General features: G+C 41.3%; 1 protein-coding gene across 3 annotated transcripts; it reads left to right on the top strand.

Annotated features, from left to right (window-relative positions):
- Nucleotides 1-13,778: 13,778 nt before the first annotated feature.
- LOC107765455 (uncharacterized) lies at nucleotides 13,779-16,645 on the top strand. Of its 3 annotated transcripts, XM_075251614.1 has the most exons (5): nucleotides 13,779-14,119; nucleotides 14,644-14,744; nucleotides 15,016-15,485; nucleotides 16,092-16,375; nucleotides 16,452-16,645. In XM_075251614.1, the coding sequence occupies exons 3-5, from the start codon at nucleotides 15,111-15,113 to the stop codon at nucleotides 16,546-16,548; spliced, it is 756 nt and encodes a 251-aa protein (XP_075107715.1). In that variant the 5' UTR covers nucleotides 13,779-14,119; nucleotides 14,644-14,744; nucleotides 15,016-15,110; the 3' UTR covers nucleotides 16,549-16,645. The 3 variants fall into 3 exon arrangements, with proteins under 3 accessions (XP_075107715.1, XP_075107714.1, XP_075107716.1); XM_075251613.1 differs by lacking the exon at nucleotides 14,644-14,744 and having other exon boundaries at nucleotides 13,781-14,119; XM_075251615.1 differs by lacking the exons at nucleotides 13,779-14,119; nucleotides 14,644-14,744 and adding an exon at nucleotides 14,147-14,541.
- The last annotated feature ends 365 nt before the right edge of the window (nucleotides 16,646-17,010 follow it).

The following is a 17,010-nucleotide window of genomic DNA, read 5'->3' on the forward strand; positions in this document are numbered from 1 at the left end:
TCTGCGTTAAGGGACGTTACAACTAAAAAAGAAAGGTAAAATTACTAAAGTACCCATTGATTTCTAAGTAATTACGGTTCAAACTCTCGATCAGGGCCAAACGCTGACCATACTATATGCCGGCCGGCCTCTTTTCTCCAAATATAATTTTAGCTCTTCGTTTAAATAAATATGGCCTTTAAATGGAACAAAAAATGAAACAAATCAATTATAAGATCTTCAAAGGAAAGAAAATTGATGAATCACCATGTTATAAATAGGTAAATGCAAAACATGCTGGCATGTTATTAGAATCACCAAACCTATACTTAATTAGGCTACCTTTTCAATTTTTATTCTTGTCGGCTCCTAATGTAGGTTTTACTTCTAACTTCTACCTAGCTTAGGTGCTACTCCCTCCGTGTCATAATATATGTCGTGGTTACTAAAAATATTTATCTCAAATTATTTGTCATTTTAGAAGTTCAAGACAAAATATATTATATTTTTTCTTTTTTATCCTTAATAATTAATTATCTTAGAAGACTACAAACACATTACTTATGGATAATTTTATTCAAATACCAAGAATATACCTTGTAATCTTAAATACTTTAATCATGTTTACACTAATGCAATCAATATTTTAAATACCAAAGTTCTTTATAAAGTATATTCAAACTTTTGAAGTTCTGCTAGAGTACACGTAATGAAAGAATATAAAGAAAATGGAGATGAAGTGAAAACTCAATTGATCATTGAAGATTCAATACATTGTGAAGTTGAAGCCAATGTTAAGAATACTTGGCTCTGTATTTAAATTCAAAAATAATTGATTCACAGAAGACGTTCTAACTCTTTGATGGGTAAATTTAATATTTTGGTCAGGAATAATTTCTATAGTAATATTTAGATCAGGAATTTGTGGTCTAACACCATTAGCAACATGAAGTTCACCTGGCATATTTAGATATATTTGGATCAATGGAAATTGATGACTTTGTGTTGGATCCATGTTCATTTCAACAATTTAGTGAAGCATTCTTTTTTATAGGAATTTTTAGGTGGGGATTGTTAAATTTTCGAATGGGACTAAAGTAACTTTCAAGTTGAATTTTTTGGCTCCACAATAGTTTTAGTTGGAAATTTTTGTTCGAAGGAAAGATGAATGCCATTTAGCTGTTGGAAGAGTTTGCACTACTAATTTGTTAATTATCCTAGATGTCTCTTCATATATTTATAAAGCAAATCAATTGCATTCACATTTAGTAAAAATATGGACAATGTCATTGATGGAGATGACACATAAATTGAGAAAATATTTAATAAGGGTAAAATAGTCAAAAACTATTCTTTCTTAAGGGGCGTGCACAAGGGATTCACGACACATATTATGAGACGGAGGGAGTACATCATTAGACGCTTCCAACTTCAGTTTAGTAAAATTTACTAGGAAGTCGCATTTATGTAATCATTTATATGTCATCTTTGAGTAAGTACGGTTCATAAGATACATTTCGTAAATGCGACTAAATCGAATTCTTAAATACGACTTATAAATTGTAATTCCTACAATGCGACTTATAAATCATATTATTCAAATGAGATTAAAGCCTTGTAATACGTGAGTTTAACTTCTGTGTTGATAGTAAATTGTGTGTTGATAGTAAATGAATTTTATACAATATCAATTTAAAACTGCAACGACCCGGCCGGTCGTTTCGAGAGTTGTAACCCTGTTTTCCCCATTCCTACTTCTTTTTGTGTTATTCAACTATATTATATTATATCGGGTTAGTTGGTTCGAGTCCGGAAGGAACTCGGAGTGAAATGAGACACTTAGTCTCATAATTAAAAATTTTAAGTTAGAAAAGTGGACCGAATATGGACCTATATGTAAACGACCTCGAATTTGAATTTTGATGATTCCAATAACTCCGTATGGTGATTTTGGGCTTAGGAGCGTGTCCGAAATATTATTTGAGAGTCCGTAGAGGAATTAGGCTTGAAATGCCGAAAGTTTTATTTTTGAGAAGTTTGACCGGGGGTTGACTTTGTGATATCGGGGTCGGAATCCGATTCTAAAAATTGAAATACCTCTGTTATGTTATTTAGGACTTGTGTGCAAAATTTGAGGTCAATCGGACGTGATTTGATAGGTTCCGGAATTGTTTGTAGAAATTAGAAATTTCAAAGTTCATTAGGCTTGAATTGGGGTGTAATTCATGGTTTTTAGCGTTGTTTGAGGTGATTTGAGGATGCGACTAAGTTCGTATGATATTTTAGGACTTGTTGATATATTTGGTTGAAGTCCCAAGGGCCTCGGGTGAGTTTCGGATGGTTAACGGATCAAAAATTGAACTAGAACAGATGCTGCAATTTCCTTCTGTTGGAAATTGCTTCTGCCTAGAAATCGAGCCCAGATGTAAGCCCAGATCGAGCCCAGGGTCGAGGGTCACAGTCGAAGGCATGATCGAGCCCAGGGTCGAGGGTCACGGTCGAAAGCATGATCGAGCCCAGGGTCGAGGGTCACGGTCGAAGGCATGATCGAGCCCAGGGTCGAGGGTCACGGTCGAAGGCATGATCGAGCCCGGGTCGAGGGTCACGGTCGAAGACATGATCGAGCCCAGGGTCGAGGGTCACGGTCGAAGGCATGATCCAGCCCAGGGTCGAGGGTCACGGTCGAAGGCTGGGAAGAAGACATAATCGAGGGCCAGGACCGAGAACCAGGATCGAGGACCTCGATCGAAGGCCAAGATCGTGGCAGAACCGAGGATGTCTGGGCAGAATTATAAAAAAGGGGGTTTCGTCCCATTTGCCATTTTTGACAAATTGGAGCTTGAGGAGAGGCGATTTTTGGATATATTTTCAAAAAAAACTTGAGGTAAGTCCCTTGTAATCATTTCTACTCCATAATATTGAATTATCCTCGAATAATCCGACTAGATTACATGATTTTGAGGTGTAAATCGGAGATTGGAACTTAGAAATTTGGAAATAAGATTTGTAGATTTGAGGGTCGAGTTGAGGTCGAATTTTGATAAAATTTATATGGGTAGACCCATGGTTGAATGGGCTTTAGGATTTTGTAACTTTTGTCGGGTTCCGAGACGTAGGCCCCACAAGCAATTTTTGAGCCAATTTTGGGTTTTGGTCTAATTTTGAAGCTTTTCTTGTGAAATTCATTCCATTAGCGTATATTGATGGTATTATATTGATTGTGAATAGATTTGGAGCATTTGGAGGCAGAGTTCAGAGGCAAGAGCATTGCGGGGTAGAGATTTGACCGGTTTGAGGTAAGTAACGATTGTAAATCTAGTCCTGAGGGTATGAAACCCCGGATTTTGTATCATTCTACTATTTTTAATGACGCACATTCTAGGTGACGGGCGTGTGGGCGTGCATTGTTGGGGATTTGTGACTTGGTCCGTCCCGTAGTAACTGTAAAATTGCATACTTTGTTGAAACCATTGATACTTATATGATTTAGAAAGCTTTTATGTAAATTTGGCTGAATGTCATGTTTGGGCCTTGCGCCAAGACTGTTTGGACCCTCAGGGGCTGTTTCGTATCATCCTCTCACTATTTTCGATTGAAAATTTATACTCAGTCATGTTTACATTTGTTTACCGCATAACTCAGTTTTATGACTCTATTTTGATGCATATAAATGTTTTGGGCCGAATGCCCTATTTTACTGGAATGCCCGAGGGCTTGATTTGTGAGGATGAGTGTGGATCGGGGCTGCCCGCCTGCAGCATACTTGTGACTGAGTGAGGCCGAGGGCTTGATTGGTGAGGATGAGTGTGGATCGGGGCTGCCCGCCTGCAGCATACTTTATTATTATCGCACGTGAGTTGTCCGTGCAGATTATAGCGCTTGGGCTGAAGGAGCCCCTCCGGAGTCTGTACACACCCCTAGTGAGCGCAGGTACCTACTGAGTGCGAGTGCCGAGTGCTGAGTGACTGGGAGGCAAGAGTGATTGTGAGGTATGCCCGAGTGGCACTAGTGATTGTGATGTTTGCCCGATGGGCTGTTTATGATTTCATCATTTTGCTCACCTTTGCATTGAGCCTTTGTTTGAAAAACTGTTGGAAAAATATCTTTAAATGATTTTTACTGGAACTCGGTTTAAACGAGATGTTTGATTCAAATCCTGATTTTTAAAATCATGTGGTATTTTACTAAGATTTCCTGATATGAACGTTATATACTTTACTTCTCGTCACTACTGCTTAGTCTTTATTTATTATTGTTACTTACTGAGTTGGCATACTCACGTTACTCCCTGCACCTTGTGTGCAGATTCAGGTATAGCTAGACACGGTAGTGGTTATTTAGTGTTATGGTTGCAGATTTTCTTGGAGATAGTAAGGTAGCTGTTTGGCGATCGCAGTCCCTGCTCTTCTCCATCTTATCTTTCTCTATTAGTATTTAGCTATTTTCCAGGCTGAGTTAGCCTTGATATTGTTAGACAGATTATAGTAGAAGCTCATAACTAGTGACACCCCGATGTCGGGCTTTTCTTTTCCGCACTTCTGTTTTTCTTTGATTTGAACTCTTTAAATGGAGGTTTTTACCTTGAAATTATCTTTGAAATGAAAATATCATTTTGTTTTGGAAATAAGTCGGCTTGCCTAGTTCCACGATAGGCGCCATCACGACAGGGGATTAGTTTTGGGTCTTGACAGATTGGTATCAGAGCCTAGGTTACATAGGTCTCACGAGTCATGATCGGGTTTAGTAGAGTCTTGCGGATCGGTACAGAGATGTATGTACTTATCTTTAGGAGGCTGCAGAACCTTTAGGAAACTCCATATTCTTGAATTCTTGTCGTGCAAATCTGTTGATTCTAGTAACTAAACATATGTTGTTTCATTCTCTCACAGATGGTGAGGACTCGTGCTACCGGTCAGGAGGGCCAGCTACCAGTACCACCAGCCAAGGCCGCGAGAGGCCGAGGCCGCGGTAGAGGCCGTGGTAGGGGCAGAGGTGCAGCCCGTATAGCAATTGGGGCAGTACCTACAGATCCACCGGTTGTCCCAGATCAGGACCAAGTTCCAGTTGTTGATGCACCAGCTCAGGCACCACATGTGCCTATTGTGATTCCAGGCCTTCAGGAGGCCTTAGCTCAGATTCTGACAGCGTGTACTGGCCTTGCTCAGGCGGTCTCTATTTCGACGGCCGCAACCACTTCTCAGGCCAGGGGAGGCACTCAGACTCCCATCGCTCGCACACCCGAGCAGGTTATTCAGGGACTTCAGACACCAGAGGCACCACCAGCCCATCCGGTTGCTGTTGCTCAGGATTATGTGTTTCCTGCTATGCCTGAGGATGATCAGCACAGGTTGGAGAGGTTTGGGAGACTTCAGCCACCACCTTTCAGTGGCAGAGAGAGAGAGAGAGGACGCTCAGGACTTTTTGGATAGGTGTTAGAGGATACTCTGTACTGCTGGTATTATGGAGACTTGTGGGGCCTCATTCACTACCTTTCAGTTTTCTGGGGCTGCACTCATATGGTGGGAGACTTACGAGAGGCGTAAGCCTATTGGCGCAACACCCCTTACTTGGCAGCAGTTCTCCATGGTCTTTTTGGAGAAGTTCGTGCCTCGATCCCGCAGGGAGGAGCTGCGTAGACAGTTTGAGCGGCTATGCCAGGGTGATATGTCTGTGACGCAGTATGAGATGCGGTTCTCCGAGTTGGCCCGTCATGCTATCTGGTTGGTTCCCACGGACAGAGAGAGGATCATGAGGTTTATTGATGGCCTCACTTATCAGCTACAGTTGCTCATGACCAGAGAGCGAGTTTCGGGTGCTACCTTTGATGAGGTTGTCGACATTGCTCGGCAGATTGAGATGGTTCGCGGTCAGGAGAGGGTTGAGCGGGAGGCCAAGAGGCCTCGTGGTCAGGGTGGATTCAGCGATGCTCTTTTTGGGGGTTAGTTCCAGCACGGTAGAGGTCGTTATTTCAGACAGGCTCAGTCAGCTCGGTCATTTCATCGGGGTGCATCATCCGGCCAGGGTTCTCATAGTTCTCATCAGGGCCACTCATCACTTAGTGCCCTTCCAGTTCAGAGTTCGTCCCGTGCTCCACCTGTTCAGGGCTCTTCCATGCCAGGTTCTTCTACCAGTTATCCCGGTGCTATGGGTTCCCTTCAGTTTTCGCCGCCAGCACCAGGGAGTTATTTTGAGTGTGGGAAGCTTGGGCATATGTGGAGGCAGTGTCCTCGTCGTCATGGAGGTCTATCTCAGTAGAGGAGTCAGCCTCCAACTACAGCACCAGCTACCTCACCACCCGCCCAGTCAGCTCGGGGTGGAGGTCAGTCAGTTAGGGGTCGCCCTAGAGGGGGAGGCAGATTAGGGGGTGGTCAGGCCCATTTCTATGTTGTCCCTGCCAGACCAGATGCTATTGCTTCAGATGCTGTGATTACAGGTATTGTCTCAGTTTTCCACAGAGATGCCTCAGTATTATTTGACCCTGGTTCTACGTATTCATATGTTTCCTAGTATTTCACCCATTTTCTGGATATGCCCCGTGAGTCCTTAGTTTCATATGTATATGTATCTACTCCTGTGGGCGATACTATTATTGTGGACCGCGTATATCGGTCATGTGGGGTGACTATTGGGGGTCTGGAGACCTGAGTGGATCTATTGTTGCTCAGTATAGTTGACTTTGATGTGATATTGGGTAAGGATTGGTTATCTCCATGTCATGCTATTCTAGATTGTCGCGCTAAGACAGTGACGTTGGCTATGCCGGGAATTTCGAGGGTTGAGTGGAGTGGTTCTATAGATTATGTACCAAGTAGGGTGATTTCATATTTGAAGGCTCAGCGCATGGTTGAGAAGGGTTGCCTATCTTATTTGGCTTTTGTGAGGGATGTTAGTGCAGAGACTCCTGTCATTTATTTTGTTCCGGTGGTATGTGATTTTCCGGATATGTTTCCTGCAGACCTACCGGGCACTCAGCCCATTTCTATTCCACCGTATCGTATGGCACCGGTGGAGTTGAAGGAATTGAAAGAACAGCTTCAGGAACTCCTTGATAAGGGGTTTATTCGGCCTAGTGTGTCACCTTGGGGTGCACCGGTTCTATTTGTGAAAAAGAAGGATGGTTCCATGAGAATGTGTATTGATTACAGGCAGTTGAACAAGGTCACAGTCAAGAACAAGTATCCTTTGCCTCGTATTGATGATTTATTCGACCAGCTTCAGGGAGCGAGGGTGTTCTCCAAGATTGATTTGAGGTCCGGTTATCACCAACTGAAGATTCGGGATTCAGATATTCTCAAGACAGCTTTCAAAACCCGATATGGCCATTATGAGTTTATGGTGATGTCTTTTGGGCTGACCAATGCCCCAGCAGCGTTCATGCATCTGATGAACAGTGTATTCCAACCCTATTTGGACCCATTCATCGTTGTATTCATTGACGACATCTTGGTGTACTCTCGTAGCCAGGAAGAGCACTCTCAGCATTTGAGGGTTGTATTGCAGAGATTGAAGGAGGAGAAGCTTTATGCAAAGTTCTCTAAATGGGAGTTTTGGCTCAGTTCAGTAGCATTCTTGGGGCACGCGGTGTCCAGTAAGGGTATTCAGGTGGATCATAAGAAGATAGAGGCGGTGTAAAGTTGGCCCAGACCATCCTCAGCCATGGAGATTAGGAGCTTTCTTGGTTTGGCGGGTTACTACCGTCGCTTTGTGGAGGGATTTTCATCTATTGCATCGCCCTTGACCAAATTGACCCAAAAGGGTGCTCCATTCAGGTGGTCGGATGAATGTGAGGAGATCTTTCAGAAGCTCAAGACTGCTTTGACCACAACTCCAGTGTTAGTTTTGCCATCAGCTTCAGGTTCTTACACCGTGTATTGTGATGCCTCGAGGATAGGCATTGGTTGTGTTTTGATGCAGGAGGGTAGGGTGATTGCCTATGCCTCGCGCCAGTTAAAGACCCATGAAAAGAACTATCATATCCATGATCTTGAGTTAGCAGCCATTATTCATGCCTTGAAAATTTGGCGTCATTATTTGTATGGGGTTCATTGTGAGATCTATACTGATCACCGGAGTCTGCAGTATCTGTTAAAGCAGAAGGATCTTAATTTGCGTCAGCGGAGATGGTTGGAACTTCTTAAGGACTATGATATCACTATCTTGTACCATCCGGGGAAGGACAATGTGGTGGCCGATGCTTTGAGTCGCCGGGCAGAGAGTTTGGGGAGTTTAGCATCTTCCAGCAGCAGAGAGACCTTTGGCATTAGATGTTCAGACCTTGGCAGGCCAGCTTGTCAGATTGGATATTTCGGAGCCTAGTCGGGTATTGGCTTGTGTGGTCTCCAGGTCTTCTCTTTATAACCGTATCAGGGAGCGTCAGTATGATGACCCTCACTTGCTCGTTCTTCAGGATGGGGTTCGGAGAGGTGATGCTAGGGATGTGACTATTGGTGATGACGGGGTGCTGAGAATACAAGGCCGGATATGTGTGCCTAATGTAGATGGGCTTCGAGAGCTGATTCTTGAGGAGGCCCACAGCTCGCGGTATTCCATCAATCCAGGTGCCGCGAAGATGTACCAGGATTTGAGGCAGCACTATTGGTGGAGGCAGATGAAGAAGGATATAGTTGGGTTTGTCGCTCAGTGTCTAAACTGTCAGCAGGTTAAGTATGAGCATCAGAGACCGGGTGGCTTTCTTCAGAGGTTAGAGATCCCAGAGTGGAAGTGGGAGCAGATCACTATGGACTTTGTAGTTGGGCTCCCACGGACTTCGAGGAAGTTCGACACTATTTGGGTTATTGTGGATCGGCTGACCAAGTCCGCGCACTTCATTCCAATTGGTACTACTTACTCTTCAGAGCGGTTGGCTGAAATTTACATCCAAGAGATCGTTCGCCTGCATGGTGTCCCAGTTTCCATCATTTCAGATAGGGGTATTCAGTTCACATCGCAGTTTTGGAGGGCCGTGCAACGAGAGTTAGGTACTCAGGTTGAGTTAAGCACAGCTTTTCACCCTCAGACGGACGAGCAGTCCGAGCGCACTATTCAGATATTGGAGGATATGTTGCTTGCTTGTGTCGTTGATTTTGGGGGTTCATGAGACCAGTTTCTGCCACTCACGGAGTTTGCATATAACAACAGTTATCAGTCGAGTATTCAGATGGCTCCATACGAGGCTTTGTATGGGAGGAGGTGTAGATCTCCGGTTGGATAGTTTGAGCTGGGTGAGGCTAGGCTCTTAGGTACAGACTTGGTCCAGGATGCATTAGATAAGGTTAAATTGATTCAGGAGCGGCTTCGCACGACACAGTCTAGGCAGAAGAGCTACGCGGATAGGAAGGTCCGTGATGTGTCTTTTATGGTTGGGGAGAAGGTTTTGCTGAAGGTATCACCCATGGAGGGTGTTATGAGGTTTGGGAAGAGGGGCAAGTTGAGCCCCAGGTTCATTGGGCCTTTTGAGGTGCTTCAGAGGATAGGAAAGGTGGCTTATAAGCTTGCCTTGCCACCCAGCTTGTCGAGTGTGCATCCAGTGTTTCATGTTTCCATGCTCCGGAAGTATATTGGAGATCCGTCCCATATTTTGGATTTCAGCACGGTTCAGTTAGAGGGTGATATGACTTATGATGTGGATCCGGTGGCTATTTTGGATCGGCAGGTTCGAAGGTTGAGGTCAAAGGATATAGCTTCAGTGAAAGTTCAATGGAGAGGTCAGCCTGTGGAGGAGGCCACTTGGGAGACCGGGCGGGAGATGCAGAGCAGATATCCACGCCTATTCGAGACTCCAGGTATGTTTCTAGACCCGTTCGAGGACGAACGAATGTTTAAGAGGGGGAGGATTTAACGACCCGGCCGGTCGTTTTGAGAGTTGTAACCCTGTTTTCCCCATTCCTACTTCTTTTTGGGTTATTCAACTATATTATATTATATCGGGTTGGTTGGTTCGAGTCCGGAAGGAACTCGGAGTAAAATGAGACACTTAGTCTCATAATTGAAAATTTTAAGTTAGAAAAGTGGACCGGATATGGACCTATATGTAAACGACCTCGGATTTGAATTTTGATGATTCCAATAGCTCCGTATGGTGATTTTGGGCTTAGAAGCGTGTCCGGAATATTATTTGGGAGTCCGTAGAGGAATTAGGCTTGAAATGCCGAAAGTTTTATTTTTGAGAAGTTTGACCGGGGGGTTGACTTTGTGATATCGGGGTCAGAATCCGATTCTAAAAATTGGAATACCTCTGTTATATCATTTAGGACTTGTGTGCAAAATTTGAGGTCAATCGGACGTGATATGATAGGTTCCGGAGTTGTTTGTAGAAATTAGAAATTTCAAAGTTCATTAGGCTTGAATTGGGGTGTAATTCATGATTTTTAGCGTTATTTGAGGTGATTTGAGGATACGACTAAGTTCGTATGATATTTTAGGACTTGTTGGTATATTTGGTTGAGGTCCCGAGGGCCTCGGGTGAGTTTCGGATGGTTAACGGATCAAAAATTGAACTAGAACAGCTGCTGCAATTTCCTTCTGTTGGAAATTGCTTCTGCCCAGAAATCGAGCCCAAATGTAAGCCCAGATCGAGCCCAGGGTCGAGGGTCACAGTCGAAGGCATGATCGAGCCCAGGGTCGAGGGTCACGGTCGAAGGTATGATCGAGCCTAGGGTTGAGGGTCACGGTCGAAGGCATGATCGAGCCCAGGGTTGAGGGTCACGGTCGAAGGCATGATCGAGGGTCACGGTCGAAGGCATGATCCAGCCCAGGGTCGAGGGTCACGATCGAAGGCATGATCCAGCCCAGGGTCGAGAGTCACGGTTGAAGGCTGGGAAGAAGACATAATCGAGGGCCAGGACTGAGAACCAGGATCGAGGACCTCGATCGAAGGCCAAGATCGTGGCAGAACCGAGGATGTCTGGGCAGAATTATAAAAACTAGGGCTTCATCCCAATTGCCATTTTGACAGATTGGAGCTTGAGGAGAGGCGAAATTTGGATATATTTTCAAAGAAAACTTGAGGTAAGTCCCTTGTAATTATTTTTACTCCATAATATTGAATTATCCTCGAATAATCCGACTAGATTACATGATTTTGAGGTGTAAATCGGAGATTGGAACTTAGAAATTTGGAAATAAGATTTGTAGATTTGAGGGTCGAGTTGAGGTCGGATTTTGGTAAAATTTATATGAGTAGACTCGTGGTTGAATGAGCTTTCGGATTTTGTAACTTTTGTCGGGTTCCAAGACGTGGGCCCCACAGGCAATTTTTGAGCCAATCTCGGGTTTTGGTCTAATTTTGAAGCTTTTCTTGTGAAATTTATTCCATTGGCGTATATTGATGGTATTATACTGATTGTGAATAGATTTGGAGCATTTGGAGGCAGAGTCCAGAGGCAAGAGCATTGTGGGGTAGATATTTGACCGGTTTTAGGTAAGTAACAATTGTAAATCTAGTCCTGAGGGTATGAAACCCCGGATTTTGTATCATTCTACTATTTTTAGTGACGCACATGCTAGGTGACGGGCATGTGGGAGTGCATTGTTGGGGATTTGTGACTTGGTCCATCCCGTAGTAACTGTAAAGTTGCATACTTTGTTGAAACCATTGATACTTATATGATTTAGAAAGATTTTATGTAAATTGGGCTGAATGCCATGTTTGGGCCTTGTGCCAATGCTGTTTGGACCCTCAGGGGCTGTTTCGTATCATCCTCTTACTATTTTCGATTGAAAATCTATACTCAGTCATGTTTATATTTGTTTACCGCATAACTCAGTTTTATGACTCTATTTTGATGTATATAAATATTTTGGGCCGAATGCCCTGTTTTACTGGAATGCCCGAGGGCTTGATTTGTGAGGATGAGTGTAGATCGGGGCTGCCCGCCTGCAGCATACTTGTGACTGAGTGAGGCCGAGGGCCTGATTGGTGAGGATGAGTGTGGATCGGGGCTGCCCGCCTGCAACATACTTTATTATTATCGCACGTGAGTTGTCCGTGCAGATTATAGCGCTTGGGCTGAAGGAGCCCCTCCGGAGTCTGTACATACCCCCAATGAGCGCAGGTACCTACTGAGTGCGAGTACCGAGTGCTAAGTGCTGAGTGACTGGGAGGCAAGAGTGATTGTGAGGTATGCCCGAGTGGCAAGAGTAATTGTGAGGTATGCCCGAGTGGCACGAGTGATTGTGAGGTTTGCCCGAGGGGCTGTTTATGATTTCATCATTTTGCTCACCTTTGCATTGAGCCTTTGTTTGAAAAACTGTTGGAAAAATGTCTTTAAATGATTTTTACTGGAATTGGGTTTAAACGAGATGTTTGATTCAAATCTTGATTTTTAAAAGCATGTGGTATTTTACTGAGATTTTCTGATATGAACGTTATATGCTTTACTTCTCGTCACTACTGCTTAGTCTTTATTTATTGTTGTTACTTACTGAGTTGGCGTACTCACGTTACTCCCTGCACTTTGTGTGCAGATTCAGGTGTAGCTGGACACGATAGTGGTTATTGAGTGTTATGGTTGCAGATTTTCTTGGAGATAGTAAGGTAGCTGTTTGGCGATCGCAGCCCCTGCTCTTCTCCCTCTTATCTTTCTCTATTAGTATTTAGCTATTTTCCAGGCTGAGTTAGCCTTGATATTGTTAGACAGATTATAGTAAAAGCTCATAACTAGTGACACCCCGATGTCGGGCTTTTCTTTTCCGCACTTCTGTTTTTCTTTTGATTTGAACTCTTTAAATGGAGGTTTTTATCTTGAAATTATCTTTGAAATGAAAATATCGTTTTGTTTTGGAAATGAGTCGGCTTGCCTAGTTCCACGATAGGCGCCATCACGAAAGGGGGTTAGTTTTGGGTCGTGACAAAAACGTACAATGGAACATAAATATTTTTGACAAGTCTAACATGGTTACCTAGAAATTGAATAAATGGTGTACTTTATTAGTTAAACTATACTAATAGTGTAAAAGAATTATTATCAATGAATATAATTTAAATCTAAAATAATCTCTCACTTCTTCCAAATTTATATCACATTTTCCCATTTTGAGGCATCTCATATATTCAACATCCAGCAAGTTTATACATGATAGAATATAAGAATTAGGTGTAACGATAGAATATAAGAATTAGGTGTAACTGTCGAGGAGAAGATCTATATATCTCAACGTCATATCTTTTAGATATCGCCCATCTAAGGTATATTTCCCAACTTAGAAAGCTAAAAGTTGAGATTATTGGATTGTGTATCAACAATTAATTTATTTTTTTTCTCGTTCACTGCCACTAGCATGAAATATAAGTTAAATTAATATCTTTAGCAATATGTCCAGTCAAACTCTATCATAAAAAATGGTGAAATTTATATTTAAAAAAAATATATGTCTATAAGCATCCTCGTGACACTATCATTCGATAAAATGTTAGATTTTGTGATTGCTTATTTATTACGTACATAATTTATAAATGATAGGCAAGATTCAACTAGACAGTATAATTTGATCAATAAAATTTGTTCTCCCGATATTACCATTTGAATTGCATCTCGCCACTTAGTTTGTCCCTTTGGACATATTAGAGTTGCTAATTGAGGTAAAATGACCAAATATATGGTCCCTAGTTCACCAAACCAAAGGACCTATACAATAATTTATATTTTAGAGTACTCAAATATTAATTATACGATAAAAGAGTTGCAGTTCTAATTAATGAAAACTGCTTTAGTCGGCTAATTAATTTAAGCATTCCCCACGCAAAGTATTGTCCAAAACAGAAAATGAGAGACTTCCTACTGTAACAATACGAAGGAAAATTAAACCAACCTTTTATTTGATTATAGTAACAAATCACCATCACTATCACTAAATAAGGAAGTGAGTAATCCAGTTCATGGATTAACTTGAGAATTCCCTATAAATGCACTTTTTTCTTTTCCTAATATATGTGAAACTGATATTAAGAATTAGAAGATCTTCTCTATGCAGTGACCAATATTCTTGGGCAGATTAAAACAATTAGTTTTCGTTTTGCTTCTTTCTCAGAATTCAATTTCATCTTCAGTCTTCTTGTACATATATCTTCTCCGCCAACTCATGACTTTCTGTGTATGTATATGGCTGTTTGCAGGTTACGATCAGCTGTTGATTGAAAAAGGTACTTTACTTCATTAATCAAATGTCCATTTCCATAGTCTTAGTCTAAATAAATTATCTAAGTAGTAGTTGTTGTTTTGTTCCACACCCCCTTTTTATTTATCGTTGGATTAGTGGGACTTTTAGTTTTTGTATAGTTTTTGGCTACCTGAGTGATTTTGCCGTCGGGAAAAATTATGTATTTAGGAGATGTAGTTAGTCGCGAAAGCATAGAAGAATATAAAGAATTTGTTGAACTATCATTTTTAGAAATGGCACAATTATATATCCGTAACTATTGCCTTTGATCATATCGTGTGCTATTACTCAAATGGCACAAAATTAGGAACAGTTGAGACCTTGCAATCTGAGGTCATCTACTATCCCTCATTAGTTGGCTTTCCACTTTCACTGGTTTGGTTAGATGTTTTGGCTTGTTTATTGGTATCATATTTTTCTTCTCTTTGCAATTCAATACTTCTCCATGCTTTAATTTTTTGCAATCTTCAATCTTTATTACTTCCATTCTTGGCTTCTTGTTTATAGGAAGTGTTTACAAACAACAACAACCTACTAAAATACCATAAGTGAGACATGTGGTGGGTAATGTTTACGCAGACCTTATTCTTACCCGGAGGAGTAGAGAGGTTGTTTCCCATTCTTGGCTTCTTGTTTATAGGAAATGTTTGAATTTAGTAAATTCATATAAAAATAGTGCCACAGTGAAAATTGGTGAAGCTGTACTACTAGGATATTATTTCTTTCCATTGAGCAAGTATCCCTTGTTCACTTTCTCGTTATGCAGATATCACACAATTCCTCATAGCATGTTACATTGTTACCTATGATCTATGTATTAAAATAGATTTCGTTTGTGATTGAATGCTGAGAATATGAAATTTCCTTTATCCGCTGCAGAGAAAGATGCAATCTTCCTTAGCAGAAGGAAGAGAAAAGATTAGTAGAAAAATAGAGCATACGAAAGGGTACTGAATTTGTAAGATCTGAATTATATGGAGTGCAGATTACCCGAATCAGTCGTTTTTCTTCAAGACAGCAATCATAAAGATTTCAGGGACATCTGTATGGATGGGGAAGAATGTTCTATGGAAAATTGTGAGCTGAACCACGATAATATTTATTGCATGCTTAAGTATGAGCTGGATCATAATGCAGAATTAGAGAACAGAGTGTTGCATGTTTCTGAATCCAAGCCTGAATCGTACGAGGGAACTGTTAAGCACTTTGACGACTCTAAGAAGCTGTTGATGAAAGGTAAAGCTGATACTGGTGCTGAAGTTGAGATTGCTGGTGCCATTTCTATTAGCCATACTTTGCCAAAAGACCAGAGTTTGGATGGAGAGCTGTTTGATAATAAATATAATCAGGTATATTCTCTATACTTAGCAATTCTTGTCTTGTTCTGATTCAGTTTCTGTTTTACTTCTTTTTCTTTTTCTTTTTCTTTCTCTTATCGCGTAAATGTTATGTATTCTGTGTTCGAAACCAGAAAATCGGAGGAAAAAAAAACGTTAGTTCCGTAAAATAATTCCGAGCCCACAAGTGTCCTTAAGGAATTTAATCTCCTCACTGTTGCCCAAGGTTATGGATTACTTCCTCCCAGAATAGAACGGAAAAACTATTCTGTAATACTGGCAATCGAAATTACACAACTTCATCGAATTCAACAAACTGAGCAAATCACACTTGATACTTTATTTATTTGAAAAACAATGCAACAATGTAGAAAAGAGGGGAGAAGTTTTCAGAGATTTTCCATGGCTGAAAAATGAGGCCAAACCTCTAAATTTATAGACAATGAAAGGGTGAGATGAAGAGATGCAATTCATAAGGTGCCTCTTTCATTTCTCATTCAGGCTCATTCACGAAACCTAACAGTAAATTGTCAAGAAGATATGATGCAGCAGAAGTTTCTTATTATTGCTCAATTACTATTGACATGATCTTCTCACCTTTTAACTTCTTTTTTATAGGATCAAGAGATGAACAAGGAAGCATGTAGTGACAAAAGCAATATACCAGATTCAACTTTTAGAGAAGGATCAAAACCAAATTCAAAGGAGAAAAAAGGCTCCAGCATTGAAGATGGAACGCCAATGAGAAGTTTAGCGTCATTGTTTGCAAGTCAGAATACTGAAAAGCTTCCAGATTTTGAAGACTCGACTGTTTTAGTGGTCTCAGCATCGAAGCAATGCAATGATAACATCTCTGTTCGTTCGAGTAGCACCAACAGCACAAAATCTTTTGCATTTCCTGTGTAAGTTTCTGCAAAACTATTTCTCACGCGTGACCTCAATCGCAACTCTTTACTAAGGTAATTCTTTATCAAGCAGATTAACCTCAGAGTGGACCGGCAGCCCTGCAAAGATGGTGGAAGCAGGTAAAAGAGATTTTAAAAAGCGAAGCTGTTGCTGGAGAATGTGCTTTTGACTTCTGCAGATTTGATTTTTACTGAGTTATAGCTGCTTCTGCAACTTGTCTTCATATCACTCTTTCTGGTGTATCGACCATAGATAGACATTATTGAGCTCCTTTTTTGGCAATGAAAACTTTGCCCTTTTTAGTCAAATCATAGTTTTTACACATCGCACATAGCAAGCATAGATTAAGCAAATCTAATGTAGCAATAAATTGCACTTCGTCAATTAATTGAGGATTGGATTATTGCAAATTCTGGGGGTATCTTGGCAATTGAGCAAATGCATTTTGAATAATATTCAACAATTAATCGTCCTGATAAACCTGCTGGCCTCCATTAGTGAACGGTCTCCGATCTTTCTTTCGTCAAATTTGGCTGTAGCTTATAGTCCTTTTTTTTCTTTCATGTCTTACTTTTTAAAAAACTCAAAAATCAAAACACACATGCTCTATGTGCAGAAAAGATCTTTAAAA

This window comes from Nicotiana tabacum, chromosome 4 (genome assembly GCF_000715075.1).
Source record: "Nicotiana tabacum cultivar K326 chromosome 4, ASM71507v2, whole genome shotgun sequence".
NCBI classification, from domain to species: Eukaryota; Viridiplantae; Streptophyta; class Magnoliopsida; order Solanales; family Solanaceae; genus Nicotiana; species Nicotiana tabacum.

What these genes read in the sequence shown, in the direction of transcription:
- LOC107765455 (XM_075251614.1), top strand. Translation starts at nt 15,111, where the DNA reads ATGGAGTGCAGATTACCCGAATCAGTCGTTTTTCTTCAAGACAGCAAT. An exon ending in TTGATAATAAATATAATCAG is followed by an intron (nt 15,486 to 16,091) that starts GTATATTCTCTA and finishes TCTTTTTTATAG; the next exon opens with GATCAAGAGATGAACAAGGA. An exon ending in AAATCTTTTGCATTTCCTGT is followed by an intron (nt 16,376 to 16,451) that starts GTAAGTTTCTGC and finishes TTTATCAAGCAG; the next exon opens with ATTAACCTCAGAGTGGACCG.